The sequence below is a fragment of the Bicyclus anynana genome, chromosome 26 (assembly GCF_947172395.1).
Source record: "Bicyclus anynana chromosome 26, ilBicAnyn1.1, whole genome shotgun sequence".
Lineage (NCBI taxonomy): Eukaryota > Metazoa > Arthropoda > Insecta > Lepidoptera > Nymphalidae > Bicyclus > Bicyclus anynana.
The window spans coordinates 287,501-308,897 of record NC_069108.1 but is presented as its reverse complement, the minus strand read 5'-3'; the positions used below and the strand labels follow the sequence as shown (position 1 = coordinate 308,897).

General features: G+C 34.7%; 3 protein-coding genes across 4 annotated transcripts in view; 2 read left to right on the top strand and 1 right to left on the bottom strand.

Annotated features, from left to right (window-relative positions):
• The first annotated feature begins 745 nt into the window (after window positions 1-745).
• LOC112045721 (phospholipid phosphatase 5) lies at window positions 746-6,379 on the top strand. Of its 2 annotated transcripts, none has more exons than XM_024082012.2 (5): window positions 746-945; window positions 2,042-2,228; window positions 2,791-2,860; window positions 3,562-3,858; window positions 4,572-6,379. In XM_024082012.2, exons 1-5 carry the CDS (start codon window positions 869-871, stop codon window positions 4,793-4,795), a joined length of 855 nt encoding a protein of 284 aa, XP_023937780.2. In that variant the 5' UTR covers window positions 746-868; the 3' UTR covers window positions 4,796-6,379. The 2 variants fall into 2 exon arrangements, with proteins under 2 accessions (XP_023937780.2, XP_023937781.2); XM_024082013.2 differs by having other exon boundaries at window positions 837-976.
• A 3,452-nt stretch (window positions 6,380-9,831) lies between these two features.
• On the bottom strand, window positions 9,832-13,544 carry LOC112045717 (putative Dol-P-Glc:Glc(2)Man(9)GlcNAc(2)-PP-Dol alpha-1,2-glucosyltransferase). Its single transcript, XM_024082006.2, has 2 exons — window positions 13,386-13,544; window positions 9,832-12,976 (listed from the first exon to the last, which is right to left on the bottom strand). Exon 2 carries the CDS (start codon window positions 12,961-12,963, stop codon window positions 11,518-11,520), a length of 1,446 nt encoding a protein of 481 aa, XP_023937774.2. The 5' UTR covers window positions 12,964-12,976; window positions 13,386-13,544; the 3' UTR covers window positions 9,832-11,517.
• A 218-nt stretch (window positions 13,545-13,762) lies between these two features.
• LOC112045697 (uncharacterized) overlaps window positions 13,763-21,397 on the top strand; it is a 15,826-nt gene continuing 8,191 nt past the window's right edge. The window contains exons 1-7 of the mRNA XM_052889836.1: window positions 13,763-14,076; window positions 14,520-14,679; window positions 15,151-16,601; window positions 16,806-16,924; window positions 17,266-17,396; window positions 17,736-17,843; window positions 19,181-19,298. Coding sequence (XP_052745796.1) covers window positions 13,916-14,076; window positions 14,520-14,679; window positions 15,151-16,601; window positions 16,806-16,924; window positions 17,266-17,396; window positions 17,736-17,843; window positions 19,181-19,298 — 2,248 coding nt within the window. The 5' untranslated portion in view covers window positions 13,763-13,915. The remainder of the gene's footprint in view (window positions 14,077-14,519; window positions 14,680-15,150; window positions 16,602-16,805; window positions 16,925-17,265; window positions 17,397-17,735; window positions 17,844-19,180; window positions 19,299-21,397) is intronic.

Genomic DNA, 21,397 nt, shown 5'->3' with positions numbered 1-21,397 from the left:
TCGGTGTTATTATAATTTTCTTGGCCACTCATGAAAATATTAATTATTAAAACCAGATTTTTTTTTCAATTTTATTGTAAATTTTATATATATTGTAAATATTTGAAGTGCATATAGTACTTAAAGTATTTACAATAAAATGGATAACAAGTAAATAAATTGAATTTACAATTAGAGGATTTAATACAATACAATACAATCCTTTATTTGCTGATACAGTTTACAAGGTCTTAACAAATAAATATAATCTGTTCTGTATCACGCCCGATTGGCATGCAAAATATTAGTTACATTTACAGTAAATATTATGTCATTCCAGAAATTACTTTTAATAATGAATAGAAGAACAATATTAATTAATTTGAAAAAAAAGAAAATACAAATAAAAAATAAATGAATCAAAAATCAATTTACATCATATTGTCAAAAGAATAAATTTATATTAAAATGTCAAAGTTAAAAATTCATTTATGTCTTATAACGCATTGTCCAGGAGAAACCTACGCAGATTATTTTTAAAACTAATTAAATTGTTCTCCTGTCTTATACGCTTTGGTAATTTAATTTATTATTAAATTTATTAATATTAATAATTTATTTATTAAATTTTTTAAGTTTAATCATAACATGTGCTTTTGAAAATAAAACATATACTTACAGGAAATAACTGATAAAAAGAGCTCTATTATGCAGTACATAAAATGAAAATGTAATTGGGAGATTCATTTCCTAAATTTGCAATATTGCAACACTATGATATTACTGTCAAGAAACGTGCACAATTTTGTTCTCACAAACACAATGTTTTGAAGATTTTCTATCAAAAATATTAATTCTAACAGTAAACTAAATTATTTCCGTGTAAAAAATGCCTCTGATACGTTCAGCCAGTTTTAACCTGTTCATCGAAATCCTGATAAGGATTATCCTTTTCTCCGTATTCTGGTAATATATGACCATATGTTCACTATATAATGTACGTAAAATATATCGATAAAATTCATGATTTTTGAATGAAATTCCTTCGTAAACTAGACGAAATGTGTAGTAAATTTACATTTTCATATATTATCTGTTATTTATGAGTTTTAAACTTAATCGTTGTGTTACATTTTGGCTTTTAAACTTCCAAGTCAACGTAGCGAATCGCTTATATTATCATATCTTTAGTGTGTATTTTAATTGGTCGTAACTGCTGATAATTGTAAGTACATCGGAGTACTTAAATATACAGTACGTATCTGTTGTAATCTAAGTTATATTGCTTTAGTATGCAAATTATTGTTTTTAACATATACTCAAACTGTACTTACATTTGTGTAGATTATAGTTAGTAATAAAATCGTATATGAATGTTATTTATTACTAGCTGCTGCCCTGCTGATTCACCCGCGTAAGCCCCGTCCCTGTGAGAATATTGGGATAAATTATAGTCATAAGCATATGACATTCACAACTTATGTGACTTTCTATTGATTAAAGAATTTTCAAAATTGGTTCAATATATCCGCCTTTTTTTTGTTGTCAGGAAGGAAAAAAATCCTTCCAGACTTCTGCCGGCTAGTCGGCAGGGCATGTCCAACTTGCAAGGACTAAAAATATCTCCCTATATACTATAGTGTTTCGTTGTGTAGAAACCGAAAGAGATATGGATTTTCATCCTTTTCCTAACAAGTTAGCCTACTTCCATCTTAGATAACATTATCACTAACCATCAGGTGAGATTGATCAAGGGCTAACTTGTAAAAAATAGAAGAATGATGAATCAAGGAGCAAGGTGCAATGTTCTAGCTGCCCAGCCAAATCTTGATTCCACTTTAGCTTTGGATGTCTGTTCTAATGTAGAACTGGCTGCATTTCTAGCGAGGCAAAGATCTTTAAGCAGGTTATAGAGAGATTTTGTTGGTATTTCTCTTGCATCTTCTACTTCATATAAACTTTGTTAGCAGTGGATACAATACAAAGGGCAGGGATCAGACCTCTTATCCCTCTGTGTTGAGTCAGGCCTAAAGTATTTGCATCAAAACTGCCTCTGTTGCAGCTACATGGAGTCAATGAGCCCCTTCATCAGGGTGATCCTCCCGGCGGAGCTGGAGAACGACTGCAAGTACCCGCGCCACGAGTCGCACGTGCCCGGGAGCACGCTGTGGGCGATCGTGCTGGCCGTGCCATGCGTTCTGACACTGATAGCGTGGGCGATTTGTAATGACTGCAATGATGCTCTAGAGGTGAGTGCAGTGACTACTTTGACGACATCATCATCATATCAGCTGATGGACTTCTACTGCAGGACATAGGCCTTTTGTAGGGACTTTCAAACATCACAATACTGAGCCGCCTGCAGCCAGCGAATGACTGCGACTCGTTTGATGTCCTTAGGCCACCTGGTCGAGTCTACTGACACTGTGCTTTGTAGTGTGGGGTCGCCATTCCAGCACCTTGGGACCCCAACGTCCGTCGGCTCTTCGAACTATGTGCCCTCCCCCTCATTTCTGATTTGATCACGCAGAGATACTCCGAGCATTTGACGACTTGTCAAAAAACAATTATTACAACTCTAAAAATTAAGGATTTTCCATACAAACTTTAAATCCCTACTTCATTCCCTCCTATTTTCATTTTAGGGTCAAAAGTAACCTATGTACCCCAAATATCATCTTGATTGGTTCAGATGTTTAGCCATGAAAAGGTAACAGACAGACTTACTTACTTTCGTGTTTATAATATTAGTATAGATTAAAGTCAATTTAAATCAAGTTACACTAAACATTGGAACATTTCTATTTTCAGTTTCTCCTGGCATGGTCGCTATCACTGGGCATAACTGGAGTACTCACAGATGCGGTCAAACTAATAGTAGGTAAGTTATGCAGTCATCAATACATACAAATAACCTTTAAGTGTCTGTCTGTGATATCAAGATTACTGTGTCTTGTCTAGTGACTAACATTTATTAAAACACGAAAGGTACAACTTAGCTGTGAAAATAGGCATACATTAAAATAAATTAACTAAATTTATGAAATAAAAATAAGTTTACAGCAATACTTATCAAAATGCCCATCACGCAGGCAGCATTCCTGCGTTGAATTGCGTTTGGAATTCTTTGTGTGAGAAAGCTGCCTGTAAAAGGGTCGTTGCCTTCGACGTCTGTTGCCTTTTCAAGTAGTATTTAACTATACCCATAAAACAAACATGCTTTTGTAAAAATTTTGTCTGTCTGTTTGTCCATGTAAATCTTTGGAACAGCTGGACCAATTTTAATGGAACTTGATGTTTTTAATGGAAATGGTTCGGGCGAGATTTATGAAAAACGGAATTTCACACTTACAAAGTTGCGGGCATCCACTAATGTTTGTAAATTTTATTTTAATGCTTATTTGCCATATCTTTTAAATATAACCAATATTTCCATTCCCCTCCAACTAGTCGACAAAGACTGCTAGGAGTGGGTACGACAATAGACCAAAGGGGCCAGGATTTAACCACCCCTTAGTGATGAGTCCGACCAGTATACCGTTGAGCTATTGAGGTTCTAACAATATGAATAACTGTCTGCAGGCAGGCCGCGGCCGGACTACTTCTACCGCTGCTTCCCGGACGGTCTGGCCACGGCCGACCTGTCGTGCACCGGCGACCCGGCCGACGTGCTGGAGGGCCGCAAGTCGTTCCCCAGCGGCCACAGCAGCATCTCCTTCAGCTCGCTGGGCATGGCGGCGGCCTGGAGCTGCGGCCGCCTCGGCACGCTGGCGCGGCGGCGCGGCTCCGGCGCGCGCGTGCTGGCCACGCTGGCGCCGCTGCTGGCCGCCGCCGCCGTCGCGCTGTCCCGCACCGCCGACTACCACCACCACTGGCAGGGTGAGTACTAAGATGTTGATTGTCACATCGTTCCAACAGATGGCGCTGTTTGTTGTCACATCGTTCCAACAGATGGCGCTGTTTGTTGTCACATCGTTCCAACAGATGGCGCTGTTTGTTGTCACATCGTTTCAACAGAAGCCGATATTTGATGTCTCACCGCGTCAATAGACATCACTGTGTCTTTTTGTGACATGCAACTTAACTAGGAAGTGAAATGACTTCTCCTTAATGTTTGCGTTTTTGTAAAAAATTGTTATAAGTTTTTCAATACCTAATTGAACATTTAAAGTATAAAAAATATGAGCCAGATTATTTACTCAGATATTCCACTTAGATTAAAAAAACAAAATCAAATTAGCCCTTGACAGTCATCTCGCCTGATGTTAAGAGATGGTCCAGTCTAAAATGGAGGCGTGCTTACTTGGAAAAGGCACAATTTCATTAAATCCATACCTCTGACGGTTTCTACGCAGCATCGTACAATCTTCAAAAAAATCTTTCTTGTCTTTGCTGTAACTCTGGTGGTAACTAGCCACGGCCGGTGCTTACCACCAGACCAGATGTGAGACAATTTGGAAAATATAAAATCCTAAACTGACATGAGCTGGGTAGAGAACCCAGGCCCTTTCAGTGGAGAACCACATCACTACCAACTGTGCCAAAAAATCGTCAGCTCGCGGACCGTTAAATTCAACAAATATCATTTCCAGATGTCCTGGTGGGGTCCATCTTAGGCCTGTCAGTGTCTCTGTTCTGCTACCGGCAGTACTACAACCCCCTGACCTCGGACCTGTCAGGGATCCCGTACATCGTGTCCCGGAGCACCCTGACCAAGTTCTTCAGCGGGAAGCCGGACATCAGTCCAGTTAAAGACGTCAAGGAGGAGTCCACTCCGCTACTCAATGGAGCCAAGAAAGAGGACAAGTGGATTTAATGTCATCAAAAACTGACCCCCGCAGGTTTACCCGCGTAGTTACTACCCCCGTGAGAAAACGGGGATGAAATATAACTCATGTCACTCTGTGAAAATGTTGCTTTGTATTGGTCAAAGAACTTTTTAAATCGGTTGAATAGTTTTTGATTTAAATCATGACAAAAAAATCAATTCTTTTTATAAAGCCAAATAAGACCAAGGTGGATAGGATTTTTTTTTATAGAACGTTTGGCATATTTTATAAAAATTACATTACAAACTAAATCCATCAAGTTATTCAACTCTATGGCGTCGTAGAGTTAATAGAACACAAACAAGATGTCTTTAAAAATCGTAGATAGAAAAGTATGTAGACAGATAGAAATCATTCGAATTCAATTAAAAATACCTAACTAGTATAGGAAAAAATTGTTCAAAAATTGTTGACACTTTCTTTAAAACAGTTTTAAATTCTATTAGATGGAAAAACAATATTAAGTTTTTTTGAGACTTAAATACTCTCAAATTTTAATTTTAAATTATACTTATGTTTAGACGTCTGAAAACGCTGTCCGCCATGATGGTGCTACATTATCTGTGCCATTACGTCAAGCGAGTTTTGTTTACTAGTTTTCGCTTATCAATTTTTATTGAAAACCATGCTTTTTAATACTTACACCAAAAGTATTAGTGATTACCATCTATGTATTTATTGAGCTTTCACGAAAACTGTGTCGGACATCCTTTATTTAGACGTGTATATATTTACTAAGACAATGATGTCATGAAGTGGACGACAGTGTTTTTGGCGTTTGGAAAAATATAAAATACACAATTTTGAACTGAAGTTTCTTATGTAAATTTATACGATTTTTTTTATTAAAATGTTGATTGCTGTGTTTCGGTCTGAAGAGACTAAGCGTCGGTGTAATTCCAAGCACATGAGGTTTAGCACGATGCACAGGCAGCACAGGCAGTCCCTTGCATGCCTGCAATATTTTGCCCTAATACAGGCAATTGTCACTTGCCATCAAGTGAACCATGCTTGAGCCCAACTATGGAAAAAACGTCATAATATTCTACTTAATAACAAATTAATATCTAGTTGTAAGATAATGTTAAACATTCCATTTTATTGTGATATTTTAGTTACCACTATTTTATAAATTATATTATATAAATAGTTAATTAGACTTAACAATGTATTTTTTGAAGTAAAACTTCGCTCGCTTGACTTGACTTGAGTTGGTCAATATACGTTACGAAAAGTGTAATCGGGCGAGGCGTGCTGCCATCTACAGGTACAGTAAAACAGTGTTTGCTATTTTAAACTACCAGTAGATGGCGTGCTTAGAGAACTTTGAAACAATCCCTTATGCGATGCAGTTATGCCATAGACTCATAGATGGCGCTTGTTTTTTTATTTTTGAAAGAAGTTTTACTTCAGTCGTGTGATCGAAACACACTAATTGTTTTTTTTTTATATATTTTTGCTTTGAATTCAATATTTTACAAAATCCGCGCGTACCATGATTTTTTAAAAATATATACAGAAAGTAACGTACATATGTGTTACTTTAGGACCTCCTCTATGTTCCAGTAAAATCGATCTTAACGTCCCAGAGACTTCACAAACAGACAGAAGGACAGTTTTAAAAAAGGTTTTTTTATGTTGTTTAGTATTATGTAAATAAGCATAAGCACTGAGAGTTGGGTATTATGAAAATAGGCAGACATTCCAATTTTATTTATATATTGATAACAAAGATAAAACTTGAAAATAGATTATCAGATATGGTGATTTTAAAAAAAGCTTTTCTAGCTTTTGAGAATATTATGATTTAGTTTTAGGTAATTTTTTTTTTATTTTTCTACCATGGTTGTGTTTTGTGTTGTCCTATTGATATTTTTTTACGCTTAGATTTAATATTTTTAATTCACAGCTTACTTATATAGAATAATTTTTATTTCAAAGAAATATTTTTGTACTTATCAACTGTTTACAGTTTTTTGGACATGATTATTTTATTTGAATATTAATTATCTGCGGTAGTTAGACGTACCCCATTCTATATCAGATATTATATACACAAAATGAGGCATGTCTGACTATCGTAGACTATCCTATTTTAAATTTTTAATTTATTGGTGAAAATAAAATGTAGATGCTCCAATGTAAATTAGCACGTTATCTAGTCTGTATTGTAATAGTGTTTTTTATTAAAAAATAGAATTTTATTGAAATTATGACATAATACTTAAATTAGAAAATGGTTTTTTATTTAATAAATTTTAGTATATAAAAAACGTTTTTTTAATTCTATTTTTGGATATCATTAGTAAACTCATAACATTATATTATTTTAACCATGATTGTAGCATCATACCATCGGCACTTATCATTAGTACAAATGATCCAAGAGATTCTATAGATTTATAAATTTACTATACTGGCAGACGCCGTGTAGTTTCTGTTCCGGAATTATGGGGATCAAATGTAACCTATAACACTAACAAATAACGTGGCTCTCTAGTGGTAAAAGCATTTTCAAAATCGATTCAGTAGATCCAGAGATTACCCCTTACAACACCACAAACTTTACCTCTGTAATATCAGTATAGATTATAATTTTTCCCAACACCTTTACCAATGCACAACATGCAACGTTATTTTTTAGTCGATTTCAACTAAAAAAAAAAATGTTGTATACTAGGCAACATAAGGAACAGCAATTTTCATAAAAATCGGTTCAGTAGATTTGAAATATAGAGCTGAGTGTGTATCGAACACTAGGAAAACGTGTCATTACCTACTACCTCGGACTAATTACCTAAGGACCAGTACCTACCTAAATTCACAAACAAAGTTTGATTCTGATGTTTGATTTTCACCCTAGCTCCCGAATGAACTGATTTTGTATGACAGGTGAATTATTCGAGAGTGTTCTGGATTATGTGGATCTGGATTTTCAATCTGAGATGGCTCCAGAATGGTAGAAATACAGGCAATGGCCACTTGTTATCAAGTGAACCATGCTTGAGCCCAACTATGGAAAAAACGTCATAATATTCTACTTAATAACAAATTAATATCTAGTTGTAAGATAATGTTAAACATTCCATTTTATTGTGATATTTTAGTTACCACTATTTTATAAATTATATTATATAAATAGTTAATTAGACTTAACAATATATTTTTTGAAGTAAAACTTCGCTCGCTTGACTTGAGTTGGTCAATATACGTTACGAAAAGTGTAATCGGGCGAGGCGGGCTGCCATCTACAGGCACAGTGAAACAGTGTTTGCTATTTTAAACAACCAGTAGATGGCGTGCTTAGAGAACTTTGAAACCATCCCTTTTGCGATTCAGTTATGCCATAGACTCATAGATGGCGCTTGTTTTTTTATTTTTGAAAGAAGTTTTACTTCAGTCGTGTGATCGAAACACACTAATTGTTTTTTTTTATATATTTTTGCTTTGAATTCAATATTTTACAAAATCCGCGCGTACCATGATTTTTTAAAAATATATACAGAAAGTAACGTACATATGTGTTACTTTAGGACCTCCTCTATGTTCCAGTAAAATCGATCTTAACGTCCCAGAGACTTCACAAACAGACAGAAGGACAGTTTTAAAAAAGGTTTTTTTATGTTGTTTAGTATTATGTAAATAAGCATAAGCACTGAGAGAACACTGTTGGGTATTATGAAAATAGGCAGACATTCCAATTTTATTTATATATTGATAACATAGATAAAACTTGAAAATAGATTATCAGATATGGTGATTTTAAAAAAAGCTTTTCTAGCTTTTGAGAATATTATGATTTAGTTTTAGGTAAGTTTTTTTTTTATTTTTCTACCATGGTTGTGTTTTGTGTTGTCCTATTGATATTTTTTTACGCTTAGATTTAATATTTTTAATTCACAGCTTACTTATATAGAATAATTTTTATTTCAAAGAAATATTTTTGTACTTATCAACTGTTTACAATTTTTTGGACATGATTATTTTATTTGAATATTAATTATCTGCGGTAGTTAGACGTACCCCATTCTATATCAGATATTATATACACAAAATGAGGCATGTCTGACTATCGTAGACTATCCTATTTTAAATTTTTAACTTATTGGTGAAAATAAAATGTAGATGCTCCAATGTAAATTAGCACGTTATCTAGTCTGTATTGTAATAGTGTTTTTTATTAAAAAATAATATGAAAATAGAATTTTATTGAAATTATGACATAATACTTAAATTAGAAAATGATTTTTTATTTAATAAATTTTAGTATATAAAAAACGTTTTTTTATTCTATTTTTAGATATCATTAGTAAACTCATAACATTATATTATTTTAACCATGATTGTAGCATCATACCATCGGCACTTATCATTACCATTAGTACAAATGATCCAAGAGATTCTATAGATTTATAAATTTACTATACTGGCAGACGCCGCGTAGTTTCTGTTCCGGAATTATGGGGATCAAATGTAACCTATAACACTAACAAATAACGTGGCTCTCTAGTGGTAAAAGCATTTTCAAAATCGATTCAGTAGATCCAGAGTTTACCCCTTACAACACCACAAACTTTACCTCTGTAATATCAGTATAGATTATAATTTTTCCCAACACCTTTACCAATGCACAACATGCAACATTATTTTTAAGTCGATTTCAACTAAAAAAAAAATGTTGTATACTAGGCAAAATAAGGAACAGCAATTTTCATAAAAATCGGTTCAGTAGATTTGAAATATAGAGCTGAGTGTGTATCGAACACTAGGAAAACGTGTCATTACCTACTACCTCGGACTACTAATTACCTAAGGACCAGTACCTACCTAAATTCACAAACAAAGTTTGATTCTGATGTTTGATTTTCACCCTAGCTCCCGAATGAACTGATTTTGTATGACAGGTGAATTATTCGAGAGTGTTCTGGATTATGTGTGATTTTCAATCTGAGATGGCTCCAGAATGGTAGAAATAACATTTTTTCACAACTTCCTCAATATGGGTATCAAGTGAAAGTCAGTCGACACAGAACAAACTTATATTTGACTTTAAATATCCCAATAGAATTATAAAGATTACAAATATAAACTCCTCTGTATTTGTCACAAATTGCCAATTACACGAAAATTTAGAAAAAATACCAACACAAATGTCATACAAATAATAAATGCTTAATTAATTACGATTATCAATAACTATTCTTACAAACTAAACAATTTTTTAACACACAAATAACAACATTTAAGATATAGCATACAAAAATAGTATTTATTAGTTAAATTGAAAAAATATTTTTTAAATACTCTCAATAAACAAGACTCTCTCTCTCAACAAACATTACTTAATTCAAATATAATATGTACAAGAATAGAGTTTTGGGCTCTGCACCACTTTGCAACTAAATTATTATATCCATCTTAATATTATAAATGTGCAGTATGTCTGTATGTCTGGCTGAGTGTTACCTTTTCACGGCTAAAGCATTGGACCATTTGAATGTAATTTTGTATAAGGAAAAATTTAACCTTGAAACAAAACTCTTTATCACAAAAAAAACATGGTTTTCACGCTAGTATTGAAACATACGAACTAAAGTGGCTGTGATTAATTTGCACGCCCTAGAAGTGGGTGCTAGAGGAATAAAATACTTTACCACTCAGTAGCTACTTACATCCTTTATCTTCAATTGATGCCATTAAAATTGGTTTAGCCATTCCAGAGTTAGCCCAGACAAATGATCAGACACACAGACAAAAAATTTTAGCATACCTAATACCATTAAATGATATAAACACATACTGAACATTTATACATTAATTAAATATACTTACATATTGTATCTATCACTATTTTAAAAATAAATGGCGACTTTACTAATAAACAACAAAAAACACATTCTATACAATATTGCAATTGCCAGACATACCACATTTTGACAGCCGCGAAACTATGAGCCAACTACCCTATTGACATCACGAGTGCTTCAATCGCTAATTACATGCAGTGGCATACAATACTTTTTCTATTACCATGACAAAAGATATGAAAGAATCAGCAAAACTTGGTAAATAATAATTATTTAATTGGCTTTTTTAGAATTTAAATCAATTAATTAATATTTAAATTGGCTTTGAACGTGACATCCTCGATTTTTGTGTCGGCGTGCCAGCCGTGTGTAGCCAATATTTCATTAAGGCCTTAATGAAATATGAAACTTTATGGCCTTCATAAAATGGTAAACTTTTTGGCCTTCAAAAAATGATCAACTTTTTGGCCTTCTCGAAATGAGAAACTTTTCTGCCTTCATGGAATAGGGTATGTCTGGCTATTGCGGGCACTAAGTCTAACTCCTTATACTAACTCCAATTTATCCACACTAATTAGTTTTAAATGCAAATTATAAATGAACTGAGATAATTCAAATAATAAAGAAAAACTAGACAAGAAAATTTAACTAAAGATAACAAAAACAGTCATTTTTGATTTAGTTGGTTAGATTATTAAAAAAAAATTACAAAAACATAATTCTATATAGGCTTATAAATCGTTTTGCTTTGTTCATAGCAGACACAATTTTACTATGGAATGTAGTTAAAGTTTACAGAATTTCTTATTATGTCTTATGTATGTACATATTATTCTTATACTTTTTGGAAGCATTGAATAGAAAAATATTTCTTTATTATTAATAATTTTTCTAAAGTTTAATCACCAAATTATTCTTTGCACTTCACCAAAATCGTCCCACTTTATTTCCTTTGTGAAGAATATATAGAATGTGACTGCATTTATTGCTACATACCAGAGGAATTCCAACAGAACTACATACACAGATGGACGCACAAACCTCAGTCTCAATATAATGTACGGTATTAGAAAATATCTTATTTCAACCAACCTCTGTAACGCTAAAGCAAAAAATAAACAAACAGTATACGGTAGCAAGAAAGTTATACAATTTTGATCTTTCAAATTATCATACAGACTGAACAGTAAGAAAATATACACCGGTATTGTCGCATATGTCGCAAAATCATGTTTCCCAAACCAACGATTCCAAACATAGAAGGTGTAATGACGATTATCAGCAAGCAAATATGGGTGAACTATTGTATTATAGTGTACTGCTATTGCAAATACAGCACTCAGCAATATGACATTCAATTTATTGTTCAAAATGAGTTTGACAGTCGATATGAACTTCGCGAGGATGTACGGTAAACCAAACACTCCGTAAAACAACAAAAAGTACAATAACTGTGGTATATGTATTGTCGCTACATGAGCTTTTTTATCACCAATAACAATAGATCCGTTGACATATAAAAATAACATAAACGAAAGCAATACACTCTTCAATTGCAGGATAACATACAGATCTGGCAACTGTACCAATTTGAATGCAGCTCTAAAACAAGTAGTCAAGTGGAATTTTAACGCTACAACAACATCCATGACTGTGTAATATCTTTTGAGTTTAGATGAATCTATATCATTTGAAATCAATGACCGTTTACTCAACAATGTTTTAGTTAGATAGCGATTGCCGTAGACACGTGAAGATCTCACCAATAGATCTAATAGTTTGTGTCCAAATACCATGGCCACCCAGACAATGTTCGTTTGCCTCATCCCAAAGCTCAGATTTCCGAACAGTAAAATCAGCCATTTCCCTTTGTTTGCAAAACAGACACGAGAAAACAGCAATAAGAATAACAAAGACAGTGTGTCAGTATAGTAAACATGTGAAAAAAAATATAGAGGAGGTAGTAACGCTAGACTTAATGCTTGCAAGACTATTTTAAACTGACTCTCATTATAATTACCATATATAAACTTAAGTATTGACGCAAACAATATCAAATTGAAGCATGAGGCAACCAAATTGACGAAACGTAAATTGTATGTGTTACAAGCAAAAAAGTAACTAACAAAGAGGGTGGATGTTAGATGGAGTCCAGGCAATGTGGTTATTTTGGGGTCCCAGTAGCTGAAGTTGCCTTCACAGAAGGATTTGCCTTGCGGGATGTGGAATAGTTCGTCGACCACTACTTGTGATGTCTCGTTGACTTTATCGAAGATTAATTTTGAGGCGAAGAAGTATATTCCCACTGTTATGATGACCAGAATGTAATACTGCATTGAAGATTTCATTTTGATAGACCACCTGAAAAATATATAGTCATTTCAAATGATAAATTATACTTATTATTTATTTATATTCCCAAGGTAATTGCTTCATTAGTCCGTTGGTTAGCCTGTGGCTTAATAGAGTAGAGAGTAACAAAAACCAATATTTCAGACAAAGACAGCTCATATCATATGCTGCTGTCTGTAACCAAAGATTGACTAACACTACTATGTTTTAACCCGGAAAATCTATGTTTTAACATGCCTTTGATAGATTAGCATTATGCAGCATTACTTGGACTCTTAAATGTTCTATAAAGAATAAGTATAATATGATAAGTTTTTCTTTGGGTTATAAGACTAATTCAAAAGTAACCTATTATAAGTGGAATAAACTATGACACTAAATAAACTATAAAACAATGAAATAAGTAATTTTTGATTACCTTTTATGACCTCTTAATTAAATTTGATACAAAAATTAACTTTGAGCAAAAATTTTATTTTATATCAACACGTACGCGATCGGAATTTTAGCGGCATTTTTGACTTTTGCAAATAAATAAATAATCAATATGGCGGACCGTCTACTTTAGCTATGAATCGTGCGTTTTGTTTTTGCATAATATGTGAGAAGAATTGAATAGAATAATTTATAAAATAAAGTTCCTTTATTTACGAAAACTCTCAATTGTAGTGCATTTAATAGATCATCAACAATATATAGAATTCCTTGCTTCAAAATCTATGCTTACAGAAGAGTTTGTCTTTATCTACGGCTACGCTTCAAGTGTCAAATTCAAATAGTCATGTCAAATTTCAAATTTGATTTGTATAGTGTCAAACCTTAACGGTCGTTCCGTGTTTCAAAATATTTAAAACATTTGTATTTTGTAATTTTATCACTATATTTTTCATTTTAAATGAAAGTTTCTACTCACATCAATCGCGTGAATATTATTGGTGTATCTAAGAGATGTCCACGAACGAATTTGTTGCAAAATTAAAAGCAACCGGAACTGAAAAACAGTTGTGTGATTTGGCCAAATATTTGGAAGAATACAGGGGTCTTCTAAAAACTATAAACATTAAGGAGAGAGGTTCACTCTCTCTGAACATCTTGTGTATACTTATCAGGTAATTATCAGATTTTTAAATTGTTTATGACCATCAAGTCTGTATAAATACAAAACCAGAAGGAAAGGTTATGACTTCGCTGTGAATCGCTCAAAAACACCCCATATATCCTCTATAATAAATATTCTTAATGTGTGATGACACACCAAAGAAAAATCATTTACTTGTAAGGGCGTACGTACAAACAAAATCACAGATATCTTTTATAATTCCGTGTGAAAACATTTTTAGTAAAATTGAGCATTTTTTTGGTAGGCAAAAATCTTATAGGTACATTTTTAGATGGTTGAAATCTCGTGCATTCGCATCACCAACATCCTTATAGCAGTAGGTATATCTGTGCTATACAGCTGACATACAGTGCTGTGTATACAATGATTTCTGCTATTAGATATGTTTTCACTTCTGCTAGCTGTCTCTATAACTACCATTTCTTATTCCAGGAACTTAGACACAGTCCCAGCATGGAGAACCTCTATCAGCTTCAAGGTGCTGCTGGAGCTCAGCGTGGAGTGCGTGCGCCACACCCGCAGCCTCCAGCAGCCGCTGCTGGTGAAGAGTCTGGGCTGCGTCTACCGCCTACACAAGCATGTCGTCAATGAGGTAACTGGGAGTTTTTAGTGTTACTCAAATCAAATCAAAACAAAATTCATTTATTTTAAGTTGGCTTAGTTTGAGCCAGAGCCAGCTCAGAGTCACACAGCGGGTGATGGAATGAGCTATTCTTGGAGTATCTCTGAGTAATCAAATCAGAAATGAGGAGATCCGCAGAAGAATGATAGTTACCGACATAGCTCAACGAGTCGAGAAGCTGAAGTGGCAATTGGTGAAGCACATAGTTCAAAGAGCCAATTGGATGTTGGTATTCCAAGGTGCTTGAATGGTGACACACTAGAAGTCGTAGGGATTTGATGGATGCAGGCGGTTCAGAATTGTGATGGCTTGACAAAACGCTTATGTCCTGCAGTGGATGGCTGATATGATGATAACAACCTATGTAAGTACAGCATTTATACTTGGCAATCAACATGTTAAATACATATATTGTTTTATTTTTAATGTTTTCTCTTTCAGAAATCACCAATACCACCAGAGTTAGTGCTCAAACTGTCATACATGTCATTCGAATATGACGACGGGTCCTTACTCAACGAATACTACAAGACGTATGCCTATATCATTATAGACAGAGTGACGTACATAGATAAGTTGAAGTCTAAACTTAAAATACTGAAGCTACTACCAAAACTTATAGAAGATATAACGAAAACTATTAAAATATATGACACAGTACAATTCTGTACAGATATGTTAACGTTTATTATAAAAAAAATATCTTATGTCTTTAATGACTGGCCTGCTGAAGTTAACGATTCGATTGGAAAAATATTTGAGTGTATAGCATGTAGTGATATGAAACAATTCAAAAACCTATCTGAAAAACAAGCTATTGATTTGTTTGTTAAATTTAACGAATGTCTGCTAACTGTAACGGAAAATTCTTTGCGAATCAACTGCAAGAATCCCATATTGGATTCAGTTACCAGAGTCTGTGTTTCTATACTCGGACACATACCTGATATGTTCCACTGCTTCCAAACTATCTTTCTCAACTCTTTCTGCTGTATATTTAACGATAAAACTAATCCTACACTGATAGACAATCTATTAAAAAACATACTGACTTCGTGTGAAATGACAGAAAAATTGGGCTACAAGAGCACAATATACGCGACATATCCATTCATAAGTCAATGTTTAAGACTCTATATTGAATATTGTGTTAATAATGAAAAGTCTGATCATATCAATGAAGAAACACAAGCAAGCTGCTTTAATCTGGTGATCTTTCTGATGGAGAAATTAAAAACAACCAAACAACTGAGTAAATGTGAAAACTGTAACATTAAAACTGGTTTGCATGACGCTCTCCGTGTTGCTTTAACCGTAAAACATATTGTTATAATGTCTCTAAATAAAAATATTGACTCAAAGACTAACTTACCGTTATATTTAACTATAGTGGAGCACCAGTATGTGGTACTGGAAGAATTAAACAAATTGAAATGCCCAAATCAGGAACGCTGTTTCAGAAAACTGCAAATAGACATCAACAATTTAGCTGTGATGTTGAATAAACACAAACATTACGAGCATTCAATCAAATTATTCGATATTTACCTCAAATATGAGTTGAAATATTTGAAAAGTGACGCGGATTTCAAAAATATCAGCAGAGCGCTATACAACAAGGGCATTTGTGAACTGGACGCGAAGGATTACAAGAAATCGTTGATCAATGCATATTTGAGTTTAGTGTTCTCATTACCAGACGGATTAGAATCAGAGAAGTACATGAGTCTCGTTATAGATGTCAAGTCAAAGGCTCTGCAAAGTGTAACGGAAGGTTCCTCTGACAAAATTACCGATATGCAAGCTATGTCTATTTTGGAAGCCTGCAATTTGGTATACGAAGATGAAGATTATGGACATTTCAAAATGTATTTGAAAAATCTTAATTTCTGGTAAGTTTCAAACTTTCAACTTTTCCCATTCCTGTGTAAATACAGAGAAAATATATAGCCCATGTTACTCCCTGGTAACTTTCAATTGGTGAAAGAATTTATCAAATCGGTCCAGTAGTTTTTGAGTTTATTTGTTACATACAATTTATTCCTCTTTATAATATTAGTGTAGATATTTATAATGTCTACAGTTTGTCTTTTCAGCTCACTGCTAAAACACGAGTTCTCAATGTACACAAAGCTGTGGGCTTCTGCGGTGCCACTTGCCGGCGTGTGCACCGCCTTGCTCGAGATGAGCGCACGCAAGCCTACGTGGATCAAAGGTAACTCTAACTTGACATTATGAGCTGACTGATTATGAGCACTATTGTTACGAGGGCCTACGTTCCATCTAACAAACTATAAATATACTAAACTACCTATATGTTATTAAACATTCTGTTATTTGCTGATAATAATTCTTCAATGTCATGATTACAGTTTTTCGTTTATAAGATAATGATTTGACTAAACCTAAAGATTAGTAGCCAACTAGCCAGTCGAGCGCGATATTTCTTGGTGATAATACAGTTTGTTGGAACTATACGAAGATTTTCATTGCTGAATACACATTCCTGACGTCACGCTGCCCGTCTCAGTAATACTATGTGATTTGTTCGTCCAGCAGAGCCAACGGAGTCGGTGCTGGGGGCGCTGTACGAGGCGGTGCTGGAGGCGCCGGCCGCCGTGCGCAGCGTGCACTGCCAGCGCCTGCGAGACGTAGTGTGGCGCCTCGCAGACATCCTGCAGCGTGCCGTGAGTCGACTGACGTATAGTGCGCTCTGTCACCAAACGTTTTACTACTAAATATATGTCGGAGAAAAGGGGTTGACATCAGAAGCAGTGTAAAGAGAAAAACACAATTATTGAGCCTGTCAAGTACTAACAATACCCACTAAGAATGTTACCAATAAACCCTCGAGTGGCAGAGAATGACCTTCAATGGAATCACGCACTAGTAAACGTTCTGTGTAGGGTTAAGTAAGTCCTTGACAGTTAACTCACACTTCCCTTTTCCTTGAATCATGACGACGGGAGTCGCCCGATCGAATGACTCACTAGCGCCGACACATATATATATTCTGTAATCTGCAGGAGTTGTCGGTAGCAGAGCAAGTGGTGCACGGTGGCGTGCTGCTGCTCAAGGCTGAGTACGAGCTGTCGGAGGCGGCCGACAGGTTCGCGTGGAAGATGACGGACCATGTGAGTGTCAGCTTCTGTTCTACTGCCGTGTTAGGAAATACACAATATTAAATCTCAAAACATATCACAGAGCTATTTGGCACAGATAGTTTTGGTAGTGTGCATTACCACAAGAGTAAACTGCAACAATGTCTTTTTTTAAATAGTTCCATGGCATTTGCAAAAATTCAGGGTTCCTTGTTTTTTTTTTAATACAAGTTAGCCCTTGACTACAATCTCACTTGATGGTAAGTGATGATGCAGTCTAAGATGGAAGCGGACTAACTTGTTAGGAGGAGGATGAAAATCCACACTCCTTTCGGTTTCTACACGACATCGTACCGGAACGCTAAATCGCTTGGCGGAACGTCTTTGTCGGTGGGGTGGTAACTAGCCACGGCCGAAGTCTCCCACCAGCCAGACCTGGACCAATTAAGAAAACCACATTCGGCCCAGCCGGGGATCGAACCCAGGACCTCCGTCTTGTAAAATTGTAATAGGCTTGTAAGAAACGAAAGCTAGAAGGCCACGTCGAGGAGGCCATGCCCATCGTATATTAATTTTGTTAATTGTTATATTACTTTTATCATGGTTTGATGGTTGTAATAAAAGTGTTGGTGACGCAAATTATTGTAATATATAAAAAGGAAATCCCGACTTTATAAATTGTAACTATTTAATGAAGTTAACGGGCAAATAACGGAACGTATAACGCTAAAGAGTAACTAACAGTTCTGACAGATATTAAAACCACTCAATCCGTTACGAATTACCCTACTGTAAACATCTCTTACTACGATATACGTCCCAAATCATTTCATTTTCGCCGAATATTTCTGTGTTTTTGTTTTTCAAATCAAAATCAAATCAAAAATCATTTATTTCAAGTAGGCTCAGTTTACAAGCACTTTTGACACGTCAGTTGACTATTTGTAAAGATTCTACCACCGGTTCGGAAGGCAGGTTCTGCTGAGAAGATACCGGCAAGAAACTCTACAGTTGCTCTTTTGAAATGAAAAAGTCATACAGTATTATAATTCACAATTGATAACAATTACAATTTCTTATAGTTTTACTTCCTGTGTGAAGGTGGAAGCTGATCCAATGGCCTCCAAGCGCTTTTATCGTTAAGGAACTCATCAATGTTGTAGTACCCTCGACTAAGTTAATGTTTTTTAACACATTGCTTAAAGCTATGCATTGGCAGGTCCATCACAGTCTTGGGTTTCATCCGTTGCAAAGTGGTTCTTCGAGCCGGAATATTATATGCCACTGTACGTAATTAGCGATTGTAGCACTCGTGCACCATTACATGACGCATAACTATTAGGATAATAAATAGTATATATTATCCACAGACCAGCAACCCGTTCCAAGAGGGCGCGCGCCGCACCGCGCAACAGGAGTACGACGCCACGCGCTCAGCGCTGCGCGGCGCCGAGCTGCTGGCGCGCGCGGTGCTGGAGTTCGAGCCCGGTGAGTATGACCACCTCTGGCGCAGTTGCTAGTGCTGTGGTTCTCTACAGAGAGGTCTGGAATTCGATTACCAGCTCGGTCACTTTACTAACAACCTATATTCACGAGCATGAGTCGCCTCTCAGAATGAAAGGGGTCAGGCATAGGTTTAAGATATTTATTGTTTCAAAAAGAAATAACATTTCACTGATTTGAAACTTAAAATCTGAATCACAAAGTTACAATTTAAATTTTTTGTGAGCGCGCGGATAACATCACTGGATATTGAGTAAATGTTTTTTAAGAATTTTTTGTGTAGATTTCTTTACTTGATGTTCCTTGACTTGATTTGATTTGATGTTTCTTGACTTGATTTTATTAAACTAATATTTGTAGGTTGTTGTCAAGTTCAGTTTTGTTTCTTTGTATAATTTTGCTGTTTAAACCAAACATTCAGCAACTCAAGATCATTTTGGGCATCACAAATAATTGTTTCTATTTTGTTTGTGTAATAAAATAAGGTGGTATCATCATCAAACAGTAACAATTCATCTTTAAGGCCAAGTTTACTGATATTATTGATGTAAATTAAAAATAAAATAGATCCCAGAATAGTGCCCTGTGGTACTCCATATGTTATTGGTTTTGAGTTGCTCTGGCAATCCCCAACTTTTAATATTTTGTAAAGATTAGCTTCGAATGTTAATGTTATTTGCTTATGTTATTGAATATGTTTTGAATATTTATGTTATTGAATATGTTTCGAATATTTTATGGGCTTTATTAGTAATTCTATATCTCTTAGTTTGTTAAGAAGTATTTCGTGACCAACTGTGTCAAAAGCTTTTTTCAAGTCTATAAAAAATCCAAGAGCAATTTTCTTTTCATCTATATTATTTCTTACTTTTGTTACTAAATCTACAGCTGCAGATAATGTGTTCGACTTAGATCTAAAAGCATTTTGTTTCAAATATAAAAAGTCCATTTTGTCAAGTATGAATCTAGTTGTCTGTAGATAAGACTTTTTCAAAGATTTTTTATATGACTGGGAGTACAGAAATGGGGCGATAATTACTTGAATCTGATTTTGATCTTGATTTGTAAATAGGATTTAATTTTGCAATCTGATTTATTGGGAAATTTCCATTTTCTGAGCAAGTATTTATTGCACAGAGTTAATTCGTCAGCAATATTCGTTTTTACGCTTTTTATTACTTCATTTTTAATGTTATCCATCCCTGGACTAGTGTTAACGTCTAATTTATTTTTTATTTCAATAATTTCTTTATTTATTGTTGGGGCAAAACTATTTATTCCAAAATGAGCGCGATTAGAGTTGATTGTCGCGTTAGTGTAGATTTTGTTACTATGGTGCTTTTGAGAAATGGCTTCCGCTAGAAACACACACACAAAGGAGATCATTCACGCTCCATACATTTCTGGGCTCTTTTTTGAAAGTGCCGGCCAAAAAAAAATGGCACGACTCGTTAGAATTAGCCATTTGGAGCAATAGCTAAAATGGCATAAAAGTTGTAGGAGGGCTCTGAACCAAGTTATACAGGTTCGACGATCCGTTATTTCCATGCATTTTGTCGATTTTCAAAAGGGCCCGCCAAGAAAAAAAACTGATACGTGTCGTTAGAACTGCCCATTTGGAGCAATAGTTAGTATGGCACAAAGATTGTATTTCTAGTTTTTTTTTCTTAGCGGGCACTTTTAAAAGTTGACAAATGACAAGTTGACAAAATGCATTTTGCATGGAAATAACGAATCATCGAACCTGTATAATTTGGTTCAGAGCCACCTGACAACTTTTATGCCATATTAGCTATTACTTCAAATGATTAGTTCTAACGATTCGTGCCATTTTTTTTCGTTGGCCGGCACTTTCAAAAAGGGCCCAAAATGAATGATCTCCTTTCAGTTTCCTCCTTTATATTTCCATCTTTTTTTAATTTAGTTGGTATGGATACTTCTTTAATTTTATTATTAGTAAACGTATCTAATAGGTTCCACATCTTCTTAGGTTTGTTATTACATTCATTAAATAGTTCAATAGAGTAGCTTGCTTTTCATATTTAGTATTTCCCAGCGACCATATTTCTTACCTTTAAGGACGT